At 39.4% G+C, this 22,907-nt stretch overlaps 1 protein-coding gene and 1 long non-coding RNA gene across 3 annotated transcripts in view; one reads left to right on the top strand and one right to left on the bottom strand.

The window, feature by feature from the left end:
- Positions 1-22,907, top strand: part of LOC130908018 (prospero homeobox protein 1-like) — an 84,964-nt gene that overhangs the window by 30,282 nt on the left and 31,775 nt on the right. For both annotated transcript variants that reach the window (XM_057823608.1, XM_057823607.1), the window contains exon 5: positions 4,073-4,267. In XM_057823608.1, the coding sequence (XP_057679591.1) occupies positions 4,073-4,267 (195 nt within the window). The remainder of the gene's footprint in view (positions 1-4,072; positions 4,268-22,907) is intronic.
- The window catches only part of LOC130908022 (uncharacterized), a 101,164-nt gene continuing 85,505 nt past the window's right edge, over positions 7,249-22,907 (bottom strand). Inside the window, exons 4-6 of the long non-coding RNA XR_009061563.1 lie at positions 11,099-11,257; positions 7,798-7,843; positions 7,249-7,693 (exon numbers count right to left, since the gene is read on the bottom strand). This is a non-coding gene — a long non-coding RNA (uncharacterized LOC130908022). The remainder of the gene's footprint in view (positions 7,694-7,797; positions 7,844-11,098; positions 11,258-22,907) is intronic.

Genomic DNA, 22,907 nt, shown 5'->3' on the forward strand with positions numbered 1-22,907 from the left:
AATTTCACATATTACATGAAAAAACTTGCGTAAATTTACGAGATTAAAGTCATAAATTAATAGAAAAAAGTTGTACTATTACCAGAGTAAAAGTCATACCTCATATTGTGAAAAGATTAATGTCATATTTCTACGAGATTTAAGTCATAAAACTTAATGATTTAACATTGCAGTATACTACGAGGGGGAAAAATAACACCTAAATCAATAGAAAATCTTTATTAATTAAAATATTGTTTTTTTCTTTCCCGATGAAAAAATGTTTTAAAAAAACATATTTCCTCTTTTTAATTAAAAATAAACCAACAAAATATAAGAATAGTTATATAGTGTTAATAGTGTTAAGAGAGTCGAAAACAACCATTTTTAGGTCAAAAAGGTCTTCTAAACGCTTGATGAACTGTCAAAAGAGTTGCGTATTTATTTATCAATCCATAAATTATCAATAAAAACTAACTGATAAAATGTGAGATGAGTGAATATCATCAGCCTGGTGGCTCGTATCTCAAAAAATAAGCATTCTTACTCGTTTCTCGAGGTATAGCTTTACTGGAAACCACAGCAACAACAAAAAAAATGAAAATGTTGGGAGGCTTTGGGCCACGTTAGGCTGCCCGGAGTCCTTATCTAGCGTCTGGCTTGTTTAGACAGTGTGTTTTCACAGGCGGAAAAAAGACCCGGGGACCCGCTGAGGCTCTTAATAGGTTTACTTCGCCCTATTGAATCCAGCCGAGCGGCACAGATCAGATAGCCACAGTCTTCGCCACAGCTTATCGTCCCGGCCCCTCTTTTTTTCCCCTGCTCTTTTTCTTCTCCTTTCTTCCTGCCCGGGAGGTGCGGAGAGGGGAGGAGAATCAGGGTGTAATTGGTGAACGGGGTTAAGTACTTGTTTGAGCCCCCCGCGGGCCGGGGCGCTTCAGATGATGACTTAATCGTTTTTCTGCTCAATTATGCGTTTGCCGACCGAACCCTCGCCCGCCATCCATTCACCTCTCCCTCCGCACTTGGGGTTATGATAGAGGGGGGATGTCGGCTCTCAGCGGGGAAGATGAACACGCTCTCCCTTACACACACTCTCCTCTTGTCTCGCTGTCTTACTTAATGTCTCTATTATCTCCTGCAATTTTGCTTTTTTTCTTTCCGTACTTCACATCTCCACTCCCTGACGGGGTAGGCTTTCATCCCGGCGACTTATCTTTCGGCTTCCGAATCCAGATATGACGGGCCTCCACGTTAAGAGATATAGTACAACCGCGTTTTCAATAGGGGTGGGAATCTTGGGGCACCTAACGATTCGATGACGATTCACTGGCTACGACAGAGGTTTTAAAACTGTTTCATCATTTAAAGATAGATTCAAGTCAAGATTTTGCCGATTTAGGAGTATTTTAGATAAAAAGTTAATTAGGGTCGCTAGGAAGGTTCGCTACAACCATAGGCGGATCTACTATTCAGGCGAAGTAGGCCATCGCCTTAGGCCCCCAACCAGTAGGGGGCCCCCAACCACCTGCCCTTGCCCCAACGAGCAAGGGCTTGGGCCGACGGAGCCAGCAGCACCCCCAACTATTCATCATGTATAATTATGTCAGCATACCAAACAAATAACAAAACAAAAAAGAAGGCCATTTGAATGCTGCATTTAGGGCTGCAGCAATCGAATATTTTAGTAATCGAGTAATCAACTGAAAATTCTATCGATTAATCGAGGAATCGGATAAAACAAATATAATTTTAGGTGAAGAGCAATTATAACTATACATGAGAAAACAAGACACTTCATCTAATCTTGAACCATTTTCAGTCAATCAATGTCTTAATTTTCGATGTATATTGTTGAAAACAGCCAACAATTGCATCTTAGATGTAACTAGAATAAAAAAACAAGACTAATTCACTGCTTTCACTCAAAAAACTTTTAGATCTTATAAAAAAAAAAAATATATATATATATATATCTTACCTAAAACTGCCGTTACGCTTGATAACACTTAAAAGTTAGGATTTTTTCCCACGCGTTTCAATTGAATTTCTATTTGTGTCAAGCCATTTTTAAGTTCTAGTTAAATTTTAAGTTAGTCTAAACTGTAGGTCCTGATAGGATTTTGAGTTTTTGCAGTGTTCAAAATAAATGTATGCTACACATTAGGGACCAGTGCTTCTTGGTGTTTTATCCAGCAATGACTACTGAGCTAAAATTGATAGTTAGCATTATTGAGTTTTTATTTTACATCCTCATCACTCCATAACGCTGTGTTATGTTAAAGCATGTATGTAAGACACGTTAGCCACGCATCGACAGTGGTCATAATTAACAGAAACTTAGCCCTCCGCAGGGCTAATGTTAGCTCTTAGCGCTCTTTCTTAGCGCTCTACTGTTTTAAGATGGCGACTGTTTACTAGCGCTGCCCAGACGCGGCCGAGTCGGTCATTCCGCATCTAGTTCAACATATATGTGATATCTATGAGACGCATCAGACGCTACCTGCTACCCATGTAGCATCGTGCGGGCTAGTATTTAGCAACGTCGGCGTCGTTTGTAGCGGCTGTCGACTGCAGTAAGTTTTTTTTTTTTTTTTTGCTTCTTCCTCTACACACCTAACATCAGCGCGTTGTCCCGCATTAAAAGTAGTCCGAGCAAAACGTGATGCTTGGAGCTGTCAAATTAAATGATTACTCGAGGTGAATAAAACTACTCGGATCAGTTTTTTAAACTCGAGTTACTCGAGTTGCTCGAGTATTCGTTTCTGCTCTAGTTTACGTATTAAAATGTTCAGATATTAAGATTTGAATGAGGCAAAATAACATGCTTTGTCTACTGCATTTATATTATCTCTCCCACACACACACGCACTACAATGGACTGTTCCACGACGACGGACTGAGTATCAGTCGCTTAGCTTCATTTAGCGCCGTTTAGCTTAGCTTAGCTCCGCTTAGCATCGCTTAGCTGTTCGTTAGCTTCACTTAGCTCTCCCGAGTTTTTCACGCCACTAAGCTCGCTATTTTTACAGCTCAAATGCTACTTTGCACATCGGCTATCGTTTATTTCAAACACATGAGCGAACGTGCTCTCCATGAGAGCCAAAGTGCAGTGAGGGAGAAGTTGAAAACGGGCCGCTAATGCCTCTTTTAACTTTCTTCTTCTTCACAACGAACATGAAATACACGACAGCACACCCTGTGGCGAAAGAATGCAGTACAGTTCCAATCAGTCGTACAATAACACTCAACAGCTGGTTAACAGCATTTGCTAACGAATTTTTTTTTTTTTTTTTTTTAAGCTATTAGTGACACCACAAGCAACGACGAAGAATGTTTTTTACGGAGTGTAAAGCTTTCGGTTAGCGGTTTAGCAAATGTACCTCCAGTGAACATTTCAAAATCAAAGCACGTCACGTTCGTCATCTAAATACCAATTTCTGGAGTTAATACCACATACTTCAGAATTGATTTTATAATATGTTGAGTAACTACTACAGAATACAGGTTTTCTATCTGTACTCCAAATGAGCAACATTTCAAGACTGATTCCACGGCCCAGAGTCGGGGAGAACCGTCCGTATGTGTGCGTCATGCACGCACAGTGCTATGCTATCAATTCATATGAAGTTTCAATATAAGACTAAACAAGGTTTATTAATGTCTGCTATTTGTGTCCTCTTTTTGGAAATCAAAATATGATCACCCTTGAATGACATTGAGCCAGCATGTGTCACTGTGTCAATGTGTCATTTATTTTGATGCTCCTGTGCATGCAGGTCAGTTTGCTTAGGCCATTTCGGACGGAGAATTAATGTGCATGCGTGATACTTGAACGGGCTCAATGGACAAAATCAGTCCGGGCACACCAAAAAAACAGATATGACAAAAAAATCAGAATTCTGCTTTAAGACCTGCGGTATGAACCTAGCATTCCTGGTGATTTTGGAGCATTTCCGGGTGACATCCGGAAAAAATCTCGTTTTGAGCCTCTTAAATAAAAAATATTCTCTCGTATTTTCCTTTCTCTAATTTACTGCATGCCCTCAGGTGCTACAACGCCTTCTAACAGTTCCCGCTCTTCTTCCTCCAGTTTAATCGCTGCATCACCTCGCAGCTCATCAAGTGGTTCAGCAACTTCCGCGAGTTCTACTATATCCAGATGGAGAAGTTCGCCCGGCAGGCCATCAACGACGGCGCCGCCGGCGTGGAGGACCTGAGCGTGAGCCGCGACTGCGAGCTCTTCCGAGCCCTCAACATGCACTACAACAAGGCCAACGACTTTGAGGTAAGCACCGGAACCTGACAGACCTGAAATCCGGTAGATGTTCTCCTTTCATTAACTCAAGACTTTTAGAGTCGTAGAACACGTTTATTAGTGTTGCTGATTCTGTGTGGTATTGGTGGTGTTGATGCAGATACTGTCATTAAAAAACATATATGGCGGAAAACACAGACAAGACTGAAAAAGCAGTTTCTGCTCTTGCGTTCCTCTTCAAAAGAAACGGCTGTATTTTAAGCTAAAACAACTGTTGTGTTTGATAGAACAATATGTCTATAGACCCTACTCACGTGACGTCACAGCCACGCCCCCGCGCCATGTTGTCCGTCTACTCATCATGTTAATGCATTAGCGCTTCGTAAATTCCTCCTATTATGGCAAGTTTTTCTGCTCGTTAACATTAATAATCAAAATGGTGAAGTCGTGTGTGGCGGTCGGTTGCAAAAACAGAGAAGATAGACGGAGAGACTTGAAGTTTTACCGTATTCCGAGAGACCCGGAGAGGAGAGCGAGATGGACTGCTGCAATTCGACGAGAAAACTGGGCTCCAAACGACTACCACAGATTACCTAGTAGTCATTATATATCTGGTAAGATGCATTTAATATATATTTAGAGGGTTTTGGGCTGACAACCAAAATTAAGATCATTGCTAGGCTAATCGCCGACAACATACACTCAGACGTTGTGAATGAACAACCTGAAAATATATAATTATAAGGGGATAATCAGATAGTTGTCATACAATTAATTTACAATTTCACTATTGAGGTCAAAAGCCAAAAACTATATTCAACTATCGCACTTCATATTTATTACATATTATATATGTATGTAGTGAGAGTGCTATCGCTAAACCATATAAACATTAAAAGCCCTAGCTCCATTGACAAATGACATGAAATACATTAGACTTGACAGTGGATGTTAGCAAGAACAAAAGATTTTGAATTGAAAATTTCGTAACTCACCTTCCCGAGCACAAGATAGATTCCTGCCGAATTTTCGTGGACGAGGACCTGTTTCACCCAATCAGCAACAAAGTATTTATAAGCCTCCAAGCTCTTAAAGTTTTTCAAACTTTCGTGAGAATAGGCTGATTTTGTGTGGACAAGATAGTTGTAAATATCAGGGTAGCAGATGTCAGGCAAAGACTGCGAAGACAACGGGTCGAAAAACATCGATTTAGGCATCAAATATGGATCTGGCGAATGGATGAACTGAAGCTTTTCCACATAACGCCTTTTATGCAACGCATCCAATGAGTTTACAGCGTCAGATAACACCGGGGCTTCCATGAATTGCTCTATAACTTGCACGACTAATTGAAAACAATGAGAATAGGTCTATAAAATACGGACAATATGGCGGCCGGATACAGCGACACGTCATTTTGTGACGTAGGTGAGTAGGGTCTATATGCTGCCATAGCAGATTCATGGCACATTAAGCCCCCGAACTATTTTTAATTTGTCTGTTTTACCCTGAAAACCCCCGTTTACAGACATCGCGCAACCGCTTTTGTTTCAACCCAGTCATAAAATGAAGGTAATTAATTATATTTATTATTCAAAATGTCTGTCGTTTGTAGCTTCGAATCATTAAATGTCTCTTGTTTTTTTTTTTTTTTTTTTTTTTTATAAATGTAATGACTTTAAAATAGAGATGTCCCGATCGATCAAGATGCCGATCACGTCATTTTCAAAGTATCAGAATCGACAAAAAAATATCGGCCATGCCTTTTTTTAATATATATATATATATTTTTTTTAATTAATTCGTTTTCTAATTGTATTTAACGTTGCAAACATAATATGTTACACTCGTCCAGAGTCTTTAGTTTAGGTTTAAGGTAGGTCATGGTTCCACTTCCCATCATGCATTTGGGCATGGCTACAGTATCATTTACTGAAAGCTCAACAAATACACTAGATGGCAATATTTAGTCACAATAAACAAAGTCACAAGTCTTTCTATCTGTGGAGCCCTCTCACAGAAAGAATGTTAATAATGTAAATGCCATCTTGAGGATTTATTGTCATAATAAACAAATACAGTACTTATGTACTGTATGTTGAATGTATATATTCGTCCGAGTTTTATTCATTTTTTTCTTAATGCATTGCCAAAATGTATATGATCGGGAAAAATTATTGGGAATGATTGGAATTGCATCGGGAGCAAAAAAAAGCAATTGGATTGAAAAATATCGGGATCGGCAGATACTCTAAAACGATCGGATCGGGAGCAAAAAAAAAACATGATCGGAACAACCCTAATTATTTTATTTAATTATTATTATTTATAAGTTATTAAAAGTAATTCAGAGACTTATTGTACTTTAAAAGTGTTGACATTACATAAAATGCACATATTACTTCTCTCACACAAATACATTTAAAAATATGTGGTGTTCATGGCTCTCTCAGCCAAAAAGGTTCCCGACCCCTGATTAGAGATGGGAATCGAAATCCGATTCCAATTCGGAACCGGTTCCGAGTGTTTCGAGGCCTCGACATCACAATGAAAAAGCCTTAACGATCCCTTTAACGATTCCTAAAGACGCATATTGCGTCGTGACGTGGGTTGTTGTCCAGACGCATCAAACTAGCATGGCGCCAAGAACCACTCGCTCCAAAGTTTGACTGCACTTCACCAGGAAAGAGTGTGAAAATGAAAGGTTACGACGGGTAAGCACGAGCATTGCAGCCATAAACATAACAAGGACAGCACGTAGGTTCAAACGCTCGAAAGTGTGTCTTCACTTCACGAGGAAAAATTACAACAAAGCGACTTGCAGTCATTGCAAGGTGGAGATAACTGCATCGGGAGGGAATACGACTGCGCTGTCCTCACAGTGAGGCTAAGGCTCAGTCCTGGCTATAAAAAAAATAAAATAAAATAAAAAAGTCCCGGCTATACAGCTAGCTAAACTCCCAAATGACGATGCAGAAGACGTTGGTATAATTTGCTGACTTTATTCAACCATCACTTGAAGAGTGAAACTAAGAATAGAAATGAAACAAATCAATTTCGTCCCCAATAACAAACAGGTTTGCATCAATGTAACTCAGCGATGATTAGCTGCTAATAACAGTATGGTTAGCATTCGTTCGCTAGCATTAGCACATCGTTCAAACAACTACACAACTGGATTTAAGTGTCCGATTGCGAGTGGAAACACAACACCAACAACACAAAAGATGATACATACAGGCGTTGCCTCTGTAGATATTAACATTAACAAAGAACGTAGGCTCGTAGAAGTGTTTCCCTCTCTCACTTCGCTCGCTCACTCGCTTGGATGCGGCATTTCTTCGGGTGCCCAAACTGCGGCCCGCGGCCCAAATACGGCCCGCCTCCACATTTGGTCCGGCCATTTTGATTTTTTTTTTTTTTCTCAATCCTGTTTTTTATTTCCTGGCCTTTTTCCTTGAAGAATTCAGAGAGGGTTATTTGGTTATTATCTATTTAATTAATAGTGTTTTTATTATTAAGTATTATTATTATTATATTATTATTTTTATTTTATTTACTTTCATTCCGTGAAGAATCCAGAAAGGGTTATTTGGTTGTGGCTTTCTGAAAAACAATAATTTTTTACATTTATGCACTTCTGCAATCGTCACACTTTTTCTGTTACAAACTGACCCCGGCCCCTCATCAGAGAAGGGAAAAGTTATGTGGCCCTCACAGGAAAAAGTTTGGAGACCCCTGCTTTAACACATATTGCCAAAGGCAGAACAACAACCTATCTGCCAATATATACCAATATTTTTTTATTTCTATTAGATAAATATTTCAGTAAAATGTTACACATTCTTGTGTATTTGCCACAGTTAACATTGAGGCTTTGGGCCTCTTTTGATTTCGTTGTGGGTTTGTAAGGTTGTGAGTTCTGATTAAACAAACTCGATGCCAATCAAAACGTTTGTTGTTCTTTCCCCCCAAATTAGAATCGATAAGAGAATCGATAAAGAATCGAATCGTTAAGCAATATCGATAATGGAATCAGAATAGTAAAAATCCTATCAATTCCCATCCCTACCCCTGATCTATAACTATGTTACGTTCAGTAAACTCTTGGAGCTGCGAGTAACCAGCCATACCGCAATTTTGCCTTTCGTATCCTGATTTTTTTTCTTAACAAGAGGCTATATTTTCAATTCGAGGCGAGTCTTAACCTAAAGAGGTACGACTGTAGTTGTTTATTCCATGAAGCGTAAGGAACTCAAAGCGAATGAGGAAGAAAACTTGACTGCCTTGATTGTCCGCGCCTCTTCCCCATCTTTTGTTTTACGGCCTTTGAGCGTTTGAGACATTGGCCACTTCCCCGTCCTCATTTTCCTCTTAACGTCGACCTCGTCTTCTAGTTTTACCGTACGCTCCAACTTCATCTTTTGGTGGCGTAAGCTTCTCCTTTTTGGTCTTGGCCTTAACGTTCGCCAGCGTTTTGTTGTTGCTGCATTTCCCAGCAGTGTCCTGTTCACCTCGAAGGGTACAGCTATCCCTTGGACCGGACCGAGCGTGCTGGCAAAGCATTTCTCCAGCGTGTATGTGTCACTTTGAGGGGGGGGGGTGGTTTCGCTGCTATCAAGGTTAAGCGTCCTACTGTTTTAGCGAGAGGAAGAGAGGAGGGGGAGAAGGGGAAAACGGGAGATGGATAGATAGGGTATGGAGGGTGAGAGCTGAGAGACAAAAGAAAGAGCATAGAAGGGAGGGAGCTCGGGAGTCAGGGGAGAGTGGAGGTGGTTTTGGGGGGGAAGAGAGAGATGACGTACTGGATAGAAGTGCCCTTGCGAGCAGTGGGAGTTTTGTAGCGCTCACACTTGAAGTGCTTCACTCCCGTCTGTTTCTCTGTGTGCGTTATTTGTCCGCTGGGGCGACGCACACACAAACACTTTCCATCTTCAGCCCTCTAAAGGGATGCTTTTGAAAGGTTGGGTCTGGCAGAAGCACTTGGATGGGATGTCTCAATACGTGGATTGGAAATCAGGGGAGAAAATAAGAACGAAAGATGCGAGGGTTTGTTGAATGAACCGGTTCTTGTGTGGGGTTTTAAAAGGGATGACGTGATGTCGACTATAGTATACAGTGATCCCTTGCTACTTTGCGCTTCAAACTTCGCGCCCTCAGTCCATTGCGGATTTCTTTTGCAATTATTATTATTATTTTTTTTAAAACAGATTAGCCATCCCAAGCCGATCACGTTGTGTCATTTTCCCCCCCTGCAGCTCTTTGTTGGTCAGGTAACGATGACTGACAGACGTTTAATAGCAATAGATGCCGAAGCTTCAAAGCACCACATGCGCCAATCATCATTTGACTTGTCAAACGGTTGCTGTAGCAACTCATTGTACGCTTAAAAGTATGAGAAGCAAACACATGCAAAAAGAATTTTGAGGCAATGAACAAGTAATAAAAGACAATAAAAACACATATATAGTAAGTACTCGCCGCTTTTATCTAGGGCTGTCAAAATTATCGCGTTAACGGGCAGTAATGAACTTTTTAAATTAATCACGTTAAAATATTTGACGCAATTAACGCACATGCCCCGCTCAAACAGATTAAAATGACAGCACAGTGCAAAGCCAACTTGTTACTTGTGTTTTTTTGGGAGTTTTGTCGCCCTCTGCTGGCGCTTGGGTGCGACTGATTTTATGGGCTTAAGAACCCATGAGCATTGTGTAATTGTTGACATCAACAATGGCGGGCTACTAGCTTATTTTTTGATTGAAAAGTTTTTAAAAAATTTTTTAAACGAAAACATTGAGAGGTGTTTTAATATAAAATTTCTATAACTTGTACTAACATTCATCTTTTAAGAACTACAAGCCTTTCTATCCATGGATCGTTTTAACAATGTTAATAATGTTAATGCCATCTTGTTGATTTATTGTTATAATAAACAAATACAGTAATTATGTTTCGTATGTTGAACGTATATATCCATCTTGTGTTTTATTTTTCCATTCCAACAATCATTTACAGAAAAATATGGCATGTTTTATAGATGGTTTGAATTGCGATTAATTACAATTCATTTTTAAGCTGTAATTAACTCGATTAAAAATTTTAATCGTTTGACAGCCCAACTTTTATCCGATCCAATTGCAGAACACGGATAGTGTTCGTCTGGTGACAGTGAAACAACGTCATCACCCCGAGTGTCCATTGCGCGCATAATAAAATGGTGCCCTCCGTAGGTCAAAACATGTACTAAATATTATAGATTTTTAAATCAATGGCAATATTTTATGTTTCTCATAGCATTTTCGTAAAAGAGAACAATTGTGGCTTATTAGAGCCTTCAAGTCCAAGTCAGAGGTTTGGAAGTCTTGTCCATACACCAATTCTTCCTGTGAAATTTCCTAAAAAATTGAATCGCGTTATGCTAAATTATCACCGCACGTCTTAAAAACCAACCGAAGCGGAACGGCTTTCCTCCATTTGCATACATAAATGTGAACATTTGCTAGAAAGGGCAACGACAGGTGAATAAGTCTTTGGCGTTCTGTGTGTCTAAGGTGCGGGCGGGGGGGCACGCAAGGCCCGGTCGGGCGCCGTTTTGCATATTAAGGCTTTTTTGACGCAGGCGGGCAGGTGTCTGACAGATACGCGAGCTGATTAGAGGCCAACGTGAGGAAAAATTTGCCCAGCCATGCAAATTCCAACAGCACAGAAGAGAGCCTCACAATGTTTGCGTGGCCTTTTGTTGTGCGCGTGGGCGTTGTTTGTGTGTTTGTGACCACGAGCGTGGGTTTTGTGTGGGACTCACGTGTGTGTGTGTTGTTAGCAAAGCCGCGTCTTACACTCTTAAGTGTGCTTTTTTACCTGTGAGTCATAGAGGAACTGTGGAGATGGACGGAGATGACTGGATGTGTGGATCGGGATGCCCCCAAGGCCATTTTTCGGTGGATCGCTCCCCTTTCTCTTACACCTCCTCCTTCTGTTCCTCCCCTACCTGCCTGCACCTCCACTTGAAACGAGAACCTACGCATATTCAGCACACACACAAACACATGCAAGTTTACTTTTGCCATAGTTCTGGGCGATATGGAAAAAAAAAAAAAAATCATATCAAAATATGGGCCATTTTATATGATAATGACAGACTGTAGAAGTATAGAAGATGATGATACAGAAGATGTAGAAGTAGTTCTGTTCACCCCCTCATAGTTGATAAATTTTCATGGACAAATTTTTATGCACCATGAGTTTGTGCCATATGGTGCCTTATGACACCCATTTTTTCAGTAGTAGTCGCTACGTGTTAGCCAACCGCTAGTTAGAGACCCCAGTTTTTTTTGTGTAGTGAAGTAGTATTAGTAGTAGTAGTAGTAGTCGCTATGTGTATTCACCTACTTCATAATTGATTCATTTTCAGGATCTGCTTTATTCACGCACCATGGGTTTGTGTCTTGTGGTGCCTTATCACACCACAGATTTTTTTATTGTAGTAGTCACTGTGTGCTTACATCCCCCTAAAAACTGATTAGTTTTCAAGAACAGTTTATTTGTGCACCATGGGTTTGTTAGAGTGGTGCCTTATATGACACCTGTTTTGTTTAGTATTAGTCGTTGTTATGGGTGTTCACCTTCTCATAAAAGATACATTTTTATGGACAGTTTTTTCCATGCACCATGAGTTTGCGTCATGTGGTGCCTTATGACGCCCAATTTAAAAAAATTTTTTTTTTTTTAGTAGTAGTCGCTATGTGCATTCGCCATTCTCATAACATTCTTTTTCACAAACTCTCATTTATGCACCTTGAGTTTGCGTTGTGCGGTGCCTTATGACACTTGTTTTTTGTCGTAGTAATAGTCACTATGTGTGTTCACCCCTTCATAATTGATCAATTTCAATTGAGTTTTTTTTATCAAGCACCATTAGTTTGTGTCGTGTGGTGCCTTATGACACCTAATTGTTTTTAGTAGTAGTCACTATGTGTTAGCTAGCCACTATTTAGAGACCACAGTTTTTTTTTTGTAGTGTAGTACTAATAGTAGTCGCTATTTGTGTTCATGTCCTTCATAATTGATTCATTTTCATGAACTGTTTTATTCACGTACCAGTGATGCTGTGGGGCTGTTTCACTTCCAAAGGCCCTGGGAACCTTGTTAGGGTGCATGGCATCATGAATGCTTTGAAATACCAGGACATTTTCAATCAAAATCTGCTGCCCTCTGCCCGAAAGCTGAAGATGGGTCGTCACTGGGTCTTTCAGCAAGACAATGACCCTAAATATATAGCCAAATCTACACAGAAATGGTTCACCAGACACAAACTCAAGCTCCTCCCATGGACATCTCAGTCCCCAGATCTTGTTTTGTTGGCAAAAGGGGGTTGTACAAAGTATTAACACCAGGGGTGTTAATAATTGTGACACACATTATTTGATGTCAAATATTTTTTCCTTTATGTGGGATTTTTTTCCCCACTGAATGAATGCACTTGTATTGAAGGTTGGATTTTTCTCTTTTTTTCCCATTAAGGTCCCATATTATTTGAATTTTTTTAAAAATTAGAAGCTAAAAAACACATCTTTTTCAGGGGTGCCAATAATTATGGAGGGCACTGTATTTATTTATTTATTTATTTATTTTTTAGTAGTAGTCGCTATGTGCATTCACCACTCTCATAACTGATTATTTTTCACAAACTCCTTGAGTTTGCGTTGTGTGGTGCCTTATGACACTTGTTTTTTGTAGTAGTAATAGTCACTATGTGTGTTCACCCCTTCATAATTGATCAATTTCAATGGAGTTTTTTTTCCAAGCACCATTAGTTTGTGTCGCGTGGTGCCTTATGACACCTATTTTTTATAGTAGTAGTCGCTATGTGTTAGCCAACCGCTACTTAGAGACCCCAGTTTTTTTTGTAGTGTAGTACTAGTAGTAGTCACTATGTGTGTTCATGTCCTCCATAATTGATTCATTTTCATGAACTGTTTAATTCACATACCATGGGTTTGTGTCATGTGGTGCCTTATCACACCACATTTTTTTTGAAGTCGTCACTGTGTGCTTACATCCCCCTAAAAACTGATTAATTTCCATGAACAGTTTATTTATGCACCGTGGGTTTGTTTAGAGCGGTGCCTTATGACACCCGTTTTGTTTAGTATTAGTCGTCGCTACGGGTGTTCACCTTCTCATAAAAGATATTTTTATTGACAGTTTTTCCATGCACCATGAGTTTGTGTAATGTGGTGCCTTATGACAGCCATTTTTTGTAGTAGTAGCTATGTGCCTTCACTATTATCATAACATTCTTTTTTTTTTAAAATCATTTATGCACCTTGGTTTGTGTTGTGCAGTGCCTTATGACACTTTTTTGTAGTATTAATAGTCACTATGTGTGTTCACCCCCTCATAATTGATCAATTTTCATGGACAGTTTTTTTCATGCACCATTAGTTTGTGTCGTGTGGTGCCTTACAACGCCCATTTTTTTAGTAGTCGCTATGCGTGTTCACCACATAATTGATTCATTTTCATGAACAGTTTTATTCATACACCTTTAGTTTGTGTCGTATAGTGCTTTAAGACACTCATTTTTTTGTAGTAATTGCTGTGTTAGCTAACCGCTAGTTAGAGATCCCAGTTTTTTTGTGTGTGTGTGTGTGTGTGTAGTACTCACTGTGCATTCACCATTCTCATAACGACTCATTTTCGTAAACTCATTTATGCACCATAAGTTTGTGTTGTGTGGTGCCTCATGACACCATTGTTTTTTGTAGTAGTAGAAATAGTTGCTATGTGTGTTCACCCCCTCATAATTAATAAATTATCATGGAGTTTTATTTCATGCACCATTAGTTTGTGTCATGTGGCGTCTTACGACACCCAATTGTTTTGTAGTAGCCGTTATGTGCATTCATCTACCTCATAATTGACTTATTTCGTGATCTGTTTTATTTATGCACCTTTAGTTTGTGTCGGGTGGTGCATTATGACACCCATTTTTTAAATTATTATTAAGTAGTAGTCACGATGTGCATTCATCATTCCCACAAAATCTTCATTTTCATGAACGTTTTCATTAATGCACCCTAAATTTGTGTTGTGTGGTGCCTGTTGACTGTTTTTTTTGCAGTTGTAGTAGTAGTATTCGCTATGCATGTTCACCCTCTTCATAATGGAAAAATGTTCATGGCGTTTTTTTCATGCACCATGGGTTTGTGTCATGTGGTGCCTTATGACACCCAATTTTTTTGTCGTAGGCGTTATGTGCATTTATCTACCTCATAATTGATTTACCGGATTGGCCCGAATATAAGATGGTGTTTTTTGCATTGAAATAAGACTCCAAAAAAAAAATTTTTTAACTGAAAAAAACTGACATTATACCCATTCACAATGCTAGATGGCGCCAGATATCATTTAAGCAATGTTCTGTCATGATAGATCTCAGCTACTCTCAAGTTTAACCAGTTTGCATTATTTTATTGCAATGTTTTTCCTTATTCAGATTTGTTTCAAGACTAGTTACAGTTAGACCTCGCTTTGATGGTTAATGCAGTTATTGCAATTTTGTTGTTTTATCACAATAGATTAGTTTGTTTACATTTCAGAAACCAGAAGCCATTCATTTACGAATGTGACTGCACTTTAGTTTACATATTTAAATGTTCAGATATTAAGATTTGAATGAGGCAAAATAACATGTTTTTTTTCTCAAATTTATTGTTATAATCATTTGTTTCAGATGTACTGTAATTATTTTCTGTATGAAAATTTGGCGTTCAAAGAGTCTTTTTTCAAACTTGAGTCTTGAAAAAGAGGGGGTCGTCTTATAATCAGGGCCGTCTTATATTCGAGCCAATACGGTATTTCATGAGCCGTTTTATTTTTGCACCTTGAGTTTGTGTTATGTTACCTTATGACGCCCATTTTTTTCACTGCCTGTGTACATCCCTCTAATAACAGATTAATTTTGAACAGTTTACGCACCATGGGTTTGTTTAGAGTGGTGCCTTATGATACCCATTTTGTTTCGACGTGTTCACCCCCTTATAACTGATCAGTTTTCATGGACAGTTTTTTCATGCATCATGAGTTTGTGTTATGTGGTGCCTAATGACACACCTGTTTGTCTAGTGGCTGTTTACAATCGTTTTCATGATATTGACACACTGTATATCATCGAATCGCCCAGGAGTACTTTTCAGATTGCGCATCATCAAAGTTCCATCCACCTTGGTGGCGTCTTTGGAATGAATATGTCCTCTGTTTCAGTAGTAGACACAAATTCACACACGCACACACACACGCACGCACGCACGTCCGTGGCCTTTCTTGTTTGATGCTAATCTGTTCTGTCACTGTGTTGGCCTAATACGCTCCCCATCTTCCCTCCCAGCTTCTCTTTTGTGGCGATTGTTTCCTCTTCTCCTTTCATAACCCTCCCTCCCTCGCTCGCTCCCTCCGTTCTCTTCCTTCCGTCCGTCCGTGCGTCGCCTCTCTGCTTTCATTCTTTCATCCTCCTCTCGCATGTCTTCCCCCTGCCTCGCCTTCTCCTCCTATTAGGAAAGTTTTAATGGCATAATTGTCACATTCCTTCTGGCACAATGAACACTAGCCGGTAATTAAAAGAGCTCGCCGTTAATTACCTACTTTTCCCCCTTTTCTCCACCGGCCCCGCTCCTCCCTCCTCTCTTCTTCCCTTTCTTCTCAGCTTTCTCATTCGCTGCGTCCGCCGCCATCAAAGTGCGGCCTTCTGACGAAAAAGCCTTGACTTTGAGCGAGCGGCGCTTTCATGTCCAGCGAAAACTAGCGCTTAGCGTCCCTTTTTCTTTTCGTACCCCCCTCCGTTTCTTTCCCGTCTGTCTGTTTGAACCCCCAATGACAACACACATCATCTTTCATGAGACAGGAATGTGTGTGACCTGGTAATGGCTAGGAGGGGCTAAGGGGGGTCTGATAAAAAGACAGTTTTATGATGGCTCTGGGAAACTCTCAAATTTCCATAGGCCGAAGCAGGCCAAGTTTCCTCAATCGCGCGCGCAACACACACAAACGCGCGTGCACGCGGGACATTTAAAAGAGGAAGTTGCTGTGATCTCTTTGAGACAGGGCGATACCGGCGAAAGTGGTGACACGCAGCCAGGTTTCGAGTTTCCCTTCTTCCTCTTTTGTGCACATTTCGGGCAAACCAACTCGGTGGTGTCCGACTTGTTTTTTTAGCACAAGGTGGAACCACGTGTAATTCCGCTTCGGTTATTCGGTATGAAATATTCAGAAATCAAACACCTGCTGAGAAAGTTCCTTGCGACTAAAAAGTACTGAAATTAGGTAGAAAAGTTCAAGTTAAGTTCACCTGTTAAAGTTATTGACGACCATATTTTTTGGACTATAAGTCGCAGTTTTCATAGTTTGGCCAGGGGTGCAACTTATACAGTGCCTTGCAAAAGTATTCGGCCCCCTTGAATCTTGCAACCTTTCGCCACATTTCAGGCTTCAAACATAAAGATATGAAATTTAATTTTTTTGTCAAGAATCAACAACAAGTGGGACACAATCGTGAAGTGGAACAACATTTATTGGATAATTTAAACTTTTTTAACAAATAAAAAACTGAAAAGTGGGGCGTGCAATATTATTCGGCCCCTTTACTTTCAGTGCAGCAAACTCACTCCAGAAGTTCAGTGAGGATCTCTGAATGATCCAATGTTGTCCTAAATGACCGATGATGATAAACAGAATCCACCTGTGTGTAATCAAGTCTCCGTATAAATGCACCTGCTCTGTGATAGTCTCAGGGTTCTGTTTAAAGTGCAGAGAGCATTATGAAAACCAAGGAACACACCAGGCAGGTCCGAGATACTGTTGTGGAGAAGTTTAAAGCCGGATTTGGATACAAAAAGATTTCCCAAGCTTTAGACATCTCAAGGAGCACTGTGCAAGCCATCATATTGAAATGGAAGGAGCATCAGACCACTGCAAATCTACCAAGACCCGGCCGTCCTTCCAAACTTTCTTCTCATACAAGGACAAAACTGATCAGAGATGCAGCCAAGAGGCCCATGATCACTCTGGATGAACTGCAGAGATCTACAGCTGAGGTGGGAGAGTCTGTCCATAGGACAACAATCAGTCGTACACTGCACAAATCGGGCCTTTATGGAAGAGTGGCAAGAAGAAAGCCATCTCTCAAAGATATCCATAAAAGTCTCGTTTAAAGTTTGCCACAAGCCACCTGGGAGACACACCAAACATGTGGATGAAGGTGCTCTGGTCAGATGAAACCAAAATTGAACTTTTTGGCCACAATGCAAAACGATATGTTTGGCGTAAAAGCAACACAGCTCATCACCCTGAACACACCATCTCCACTGTCAAACATGGTGGTGGCAGCATCATGGTTTGGGCCTGCTTTTCTTCAGCAGGGACAGGGAAGATGGTTAAAATTGACTGGAAGATGGATGCAGCCAAATACAGGAACATTCTGGAAGAAAACCTGTTGGTATCTGCACAAGACCTGAGACTGGGACGGAGATTTATCTTCCAACAGGACAAGGATCCAAAACATAAAGCCAAATCTACAATGGAATGGTTGAAAAATAAACGTATCCAGGTGTTAGAATGGCCAAGTCAAAGTCCAGACCTGAAGACTGCTGTTCACAAACACTCTCCATCCAACCTCACTGAGCTCGAGCTGTTTTGCAAGGAAGAATGGGCAAGAATGTCAGTCTCTCGATGTGCAAAACTGATACAAACATACCCCAAGCGACTTGCAGCTGTAATTGGAGCAAAAGGTGGCGCTACAAAGTATTAACGCAAGGGGGCCGAATAATATTGCACGCCCCACTTTTCAGTTTTTTATTTGTTAAAAAAAGTTTAAATTATCCAATAAATTTTGTTCCACTTCACGATTGTGTCCCACTTGTTGTTGATTCTTGACAAAAAATTAAAATTTTATATCTTTATGTTTGAAGCCTGAAATGTGGCGAAAGGTTGCAAGGTTCAAGGGGGCCGAATACTTTTGCAAGGCACTGTAGTTTCGCCCTGACCACTGATAGTTGAAAGATGTGTACGCCGTACGTTACGTTCAAAATCTGCACGTTTTTCGTGCATTACGTTTTTATGATATGATGACACATTTTTACGTGTATATGATCGGGAAAAATTATCGGGAATGATTGGAATTGAATCGGGAGCAAAAAAAAAGCAATCGGGTCGGGAAATATCAGGATCGGCAGATACTCAAACTAAAACGATCTGGATCGGATCGGGAGCAAAAAAACATGATCAGGACAACCCTAATTTTTTGTGTTGGAGATAACTCAAGAACAAGCTAAGGGATTATCAATTGAAGGATATGTTTACAATATGAAACAGAAGAAGTGATTCAATTTTGGGGTCAAGAAGTTAAAAGGTCAAAAAGGTTGAATTTGGCTGTTTAGTCGGAAGTCCGTTCTATCTAGTTTCATAGTGTTTGACTAATTGACAGCCAGTGACTTTATTCGATTGCTGCCAACCTTTCCAGTCAAAATGCACTGGCCATCTAGCGTTGTCAATGGCAGCCAATGAGTTAACTCATTCATTGCCAATGTATTACGTTTGCACTGCTACTTTGTCCAAGTTAGAGCATTAGCATTGCGTCTCGACTTGCTAACTCCTCTGATGCTCACCACTTCCTCCACCTGTCCTACGTTCCCCTTTCCCATCTACCCCTTCTCCATCCATTACGGGGGAGCCAAGAGCAGATGCTGTCTGTCCAACCGCCATGCCCCGGTGCATTGTGCGGTTCACCTCTCCTTCCCCCCCGAACCTCCCTCTTCACGTCCCTCTTGAGGCTCCATTTGTTCCGACGCCCGTTTTCTCCGCTCCCGCTCTCCCATTCCGAGGTGGGGGGATGTCACCGAATAAGGACACGGTGCGCGTCTGCGTGTGCAAAGGGGGCGTTCGTCTTTGACCAAAGTTTGACCTCGGAGAATCGGAGGTGAAAAGGTTGCGGCGGTTGCAGAGGGAGCGCAAGGAGGATGGAAGATGCATCAACGTTAACATATATAGACTCTGCAGGCGTGTACCGAGATGTTTTGTCTGAAGGCTCGAAGACAAAAAAAGAAGATAAAACCTTGGGAGATGAATAAGAAAATGCTATAGATTTAAGTTCAGAGCTTCCAAAAATAAAAACAATTCAATATGCCACCGGCATACGTATTTCGGGATGTATATATACTTTATATGCACCTAATATATCTCCTCTGGGCGATGGCTCACCTTGAAAAAGGTGCACTAAACAAAACATCACTCTTGGGGGTGAAAAACTTGACTGGATTCAAATAGATTGGACGTCTATCGTCGTCAATGGCAGCCAAAGAGTTACAGCAACAGCAGTTTGAAATGGTTAGCAGTAGGGTTGTTCCGATCATGTTTTTTTGCTCCCGATCCGATCCCGATCGTTTTAGTTTGAGTATCTGCCGATCCCGATATTTCCCGATCCGATTGCTTTTTTTTTTTTTCTTACTCCCGATTCAATTCCAATCATTCCCGATAATTTTTTCCCATCATATACATTTTGGCAATGCATTAAGAAAAAAATTAATAAAACTGGGACGAATATATACATTCAACATACAGTACTTAAGTACTGTATTTGTTTATTATGACAATAAATCCTCAAGATGGCATTTACATTTTTAACATTCTTTCCGTGAGAGGGATCCACGGATAGAAAGACTTGTAATTCTTAAAGGATAAATGTGACTTTGTATATTGTGGCTAAATATTGCCATCTAGTGTATTTGTTGAGCTTTCAGTAAATGATACTGTAGCCATTTAACTGTTCTGCCCAAATGCATGATGGGAAGTGCAACCATGACTGTGCGTAGTGGCACCAATTGATATATCTTCTCTGCATTGGGAAATAACATAGGGTGTAAAGAAAAAGATCAACTACTACCTTTCGTCCCCACATTGCTTTCCCACGATATTTCTAATTGTTGAGAGAGGGATTTTAAGGCTTTAGCCAATTAAAAAAAGGCTCCAAAGACTGCCAAAATTCACTCATTTTACATTGCCTTTTAGCTCTATGTATAGCTAAATCGGCGCCATTAAAGATTAAACGCGACAATGCGTGAGTGGGTCGTGCAGCGCATGTGTTAATTGCGTTAAATATTTTAACGTGATTAATTAAAAAAAATTAATTACCGCCGTTAACGTGATTAATTTGATAGCCCTACTTTAAGCCAAAATTAAAGACTCTGGATGAGTGTAAGACATTTTGTCTGTAACATTAAATACAATTAGGAAACGATTTAATTAAAAAATATATATATATATTGAAAAAAGGCATGTCCGATAATTTTTTGCCGATTCCGATACTTTGAAAATGACGTGATTGGACCGAGACATCTCTAGTTAGCAATTGTGTTAGATTACGGAGTGGATTTTGGAGTGCAGCAACATATGTAGACAGGCAATATAACAATTTACAGCCAATGAATTAGTTAAAAACATATTTTTTAAAAGTGCTTGTAAATCTTTTAAATGTGTTTGAATTGTATGGGAGATTCACTATAATCTTGCCATAAGGCCACCAAGATGACATTAGTTTAAAATAAACGAAAAAAATAATAAAAATGCAACAAAATATATTAATAATATTGCATCTTTTTTGTGTGTTAAAACGTTTTTTTTTTTGTTTTGTTTTGTTTTTTTGAAAAATGGTTGCAGATGAAGCAAAAATATAAAATATATATATATATATATATATATAAACAAAAATGATAAAAATTTAAAGCGAGCGATGGCAAGGATATTATTTTAAACACAATTCTTTTAATTATATGGAATGACATTTTCTTAATGACTGCAAATTTATACATACAAAATAAGCTAAAATATTTACTTTTTTATAAGAATAAATGACTACAAAAAATGTTTGACAAAACTTAGGAAAGTGGTTTTCATAAATTTATGTTTGAATCATGTAGAAAATTCACTGCAATCATACCTTTGACCGTTGGGACGTCAAGTTCAAAAGCACAAAAAGTTGATTAAATACAGGTAGTCCAACGTAACCCGAATTTCCACGTAAGTCGGAATTAGCCCTTTTAGGACCCGACTCCCAAAATAACTTTCCAAAAAGGACCAAAGTATTGCAGTTTGTTTAATGATGGAGGATACACTGCCCTCTGGTGGCTCTTCTGACATTGATAAAGCACAGCTGTGCTATGATTTGGCCTAGATAAGGCTGTAAGTTGTTTCAGCTAATATATGTTTGTGTAGGTATTTGTAATTAAGTTTACAGCTACAGTTTGTGGAGCTATGTGTGAGCGATTTGCTATGAGAATTTCAATACATCAGAATTCGTAGCATTTAAGCTAGCGGCCGTTTGTTAGGCCAGTGGAACAGGCCAGGGGGTTGGTGACTAAGCCTCAGGGGTTCGGTGAAAGTCAAGAAATGCAGAGCCCTACTTTTTATGTTCACTAAATCTAGGCAACATGGTGTTTTAGACCAGGGTTTGAACTTGTTTGCCCTCAATTTACAGGCTTTATTCAATTTCTTCCAACTGCTAGCCCTCTATCTGATAGGAGTTGAAATCAGTTTGCTTAGTGGAAGGTTGACTGGCACTTGGTATGAGGAAGTTTAACAGAACTACAGATATCGTGAACTGCGTCGATCATTTTTAAAAATTGCTGCATTTTACGTCATGAAAATAATATGTGATTGAAGGATGCGACAATAAAATGAGAATATAGACATGAAAACAAAAGTTTCATTTACCAGCGTGAAAATCTACAGCAAAAGGCAACATTATTTGTTGTAAATTTGGAATCTGGAAAAAATATGAACAGAAATTCACTTAGATGTTAGCTCGCTAGCTTTTGAATTCGTAAGAAAATGGCTTTATTACGATATTCAGAATAGTTCGGTGAATGCACCACTGAAACTTGTGGGGTTTGGTACCTTTAGCAAGGTTAAGAAACACTGTGTGAGGCAAATTAGGTATATATATATATATATACTAGGGTTGTCAAAATTATCGCGTTAACGGGCGGTAATTAATTAATCACGTTACAATATTTGACGCAATTAACGCACATGCCCCGCTCAAACAGATTAAAATGACAGCACAGTGTCATGTGCATTCGTCACTTGTGTTTTTTGGTGTTTTTTCGCCCTCTGCTGGCGCTTGGGTGCGACTGATTTTATCGGTTTAAGCACTCTGAGCATTGTGTAATTATTGACATCAACAATGGCGAGCTACTAGTTTATTTTTTGATTGAAAATTTTACAAATTTTATTAAAACATTAAGAGGGGTTTTAATATAAAATTTCTATAACTTGTACTAACATTTATCTTTTAAAAACTACAAGTCTTTCTATCCATGGATTGCTTTAACAGAATGTTAATGTTAATGCCATCTTGTTGATTTATTGTTATAATAAACAAATACAGTACTTATGTAGTTTGTTGAATGTATATATCCATCTTGTGTGTTATCTTTCCATTCCAACAATAATATACAGAAAAATATGGCATATTTTATAGATTAATTAATTTTCAAGCTGTGATTAACTCCATTCAAAATTTTAATCGTTTGCCAGCCCCAATATATACATATTGATCAGACGAGATGGGCGTTTGAACACCAGTTGTTTTGTATCAAGTGTTTTGTGCTTAATATAG

The sequence above is a fragment of the Corythoichthys intestinalis genome, chromosome 19 (genome assembly GCF_030265065.1).
Source record: "Corythoichthys intestinalis isolate RoL2023-P3 chromosome 19, ASM3026506v1, whole genome shotgun sequence".
Taxonomy (NCBI): Eukaryota; Metazoa; Chordata; class Actinopteri; order Syngnathiformes; family Syngnathidae; genus Corythoichthys; species Corythoichthys intestinalis.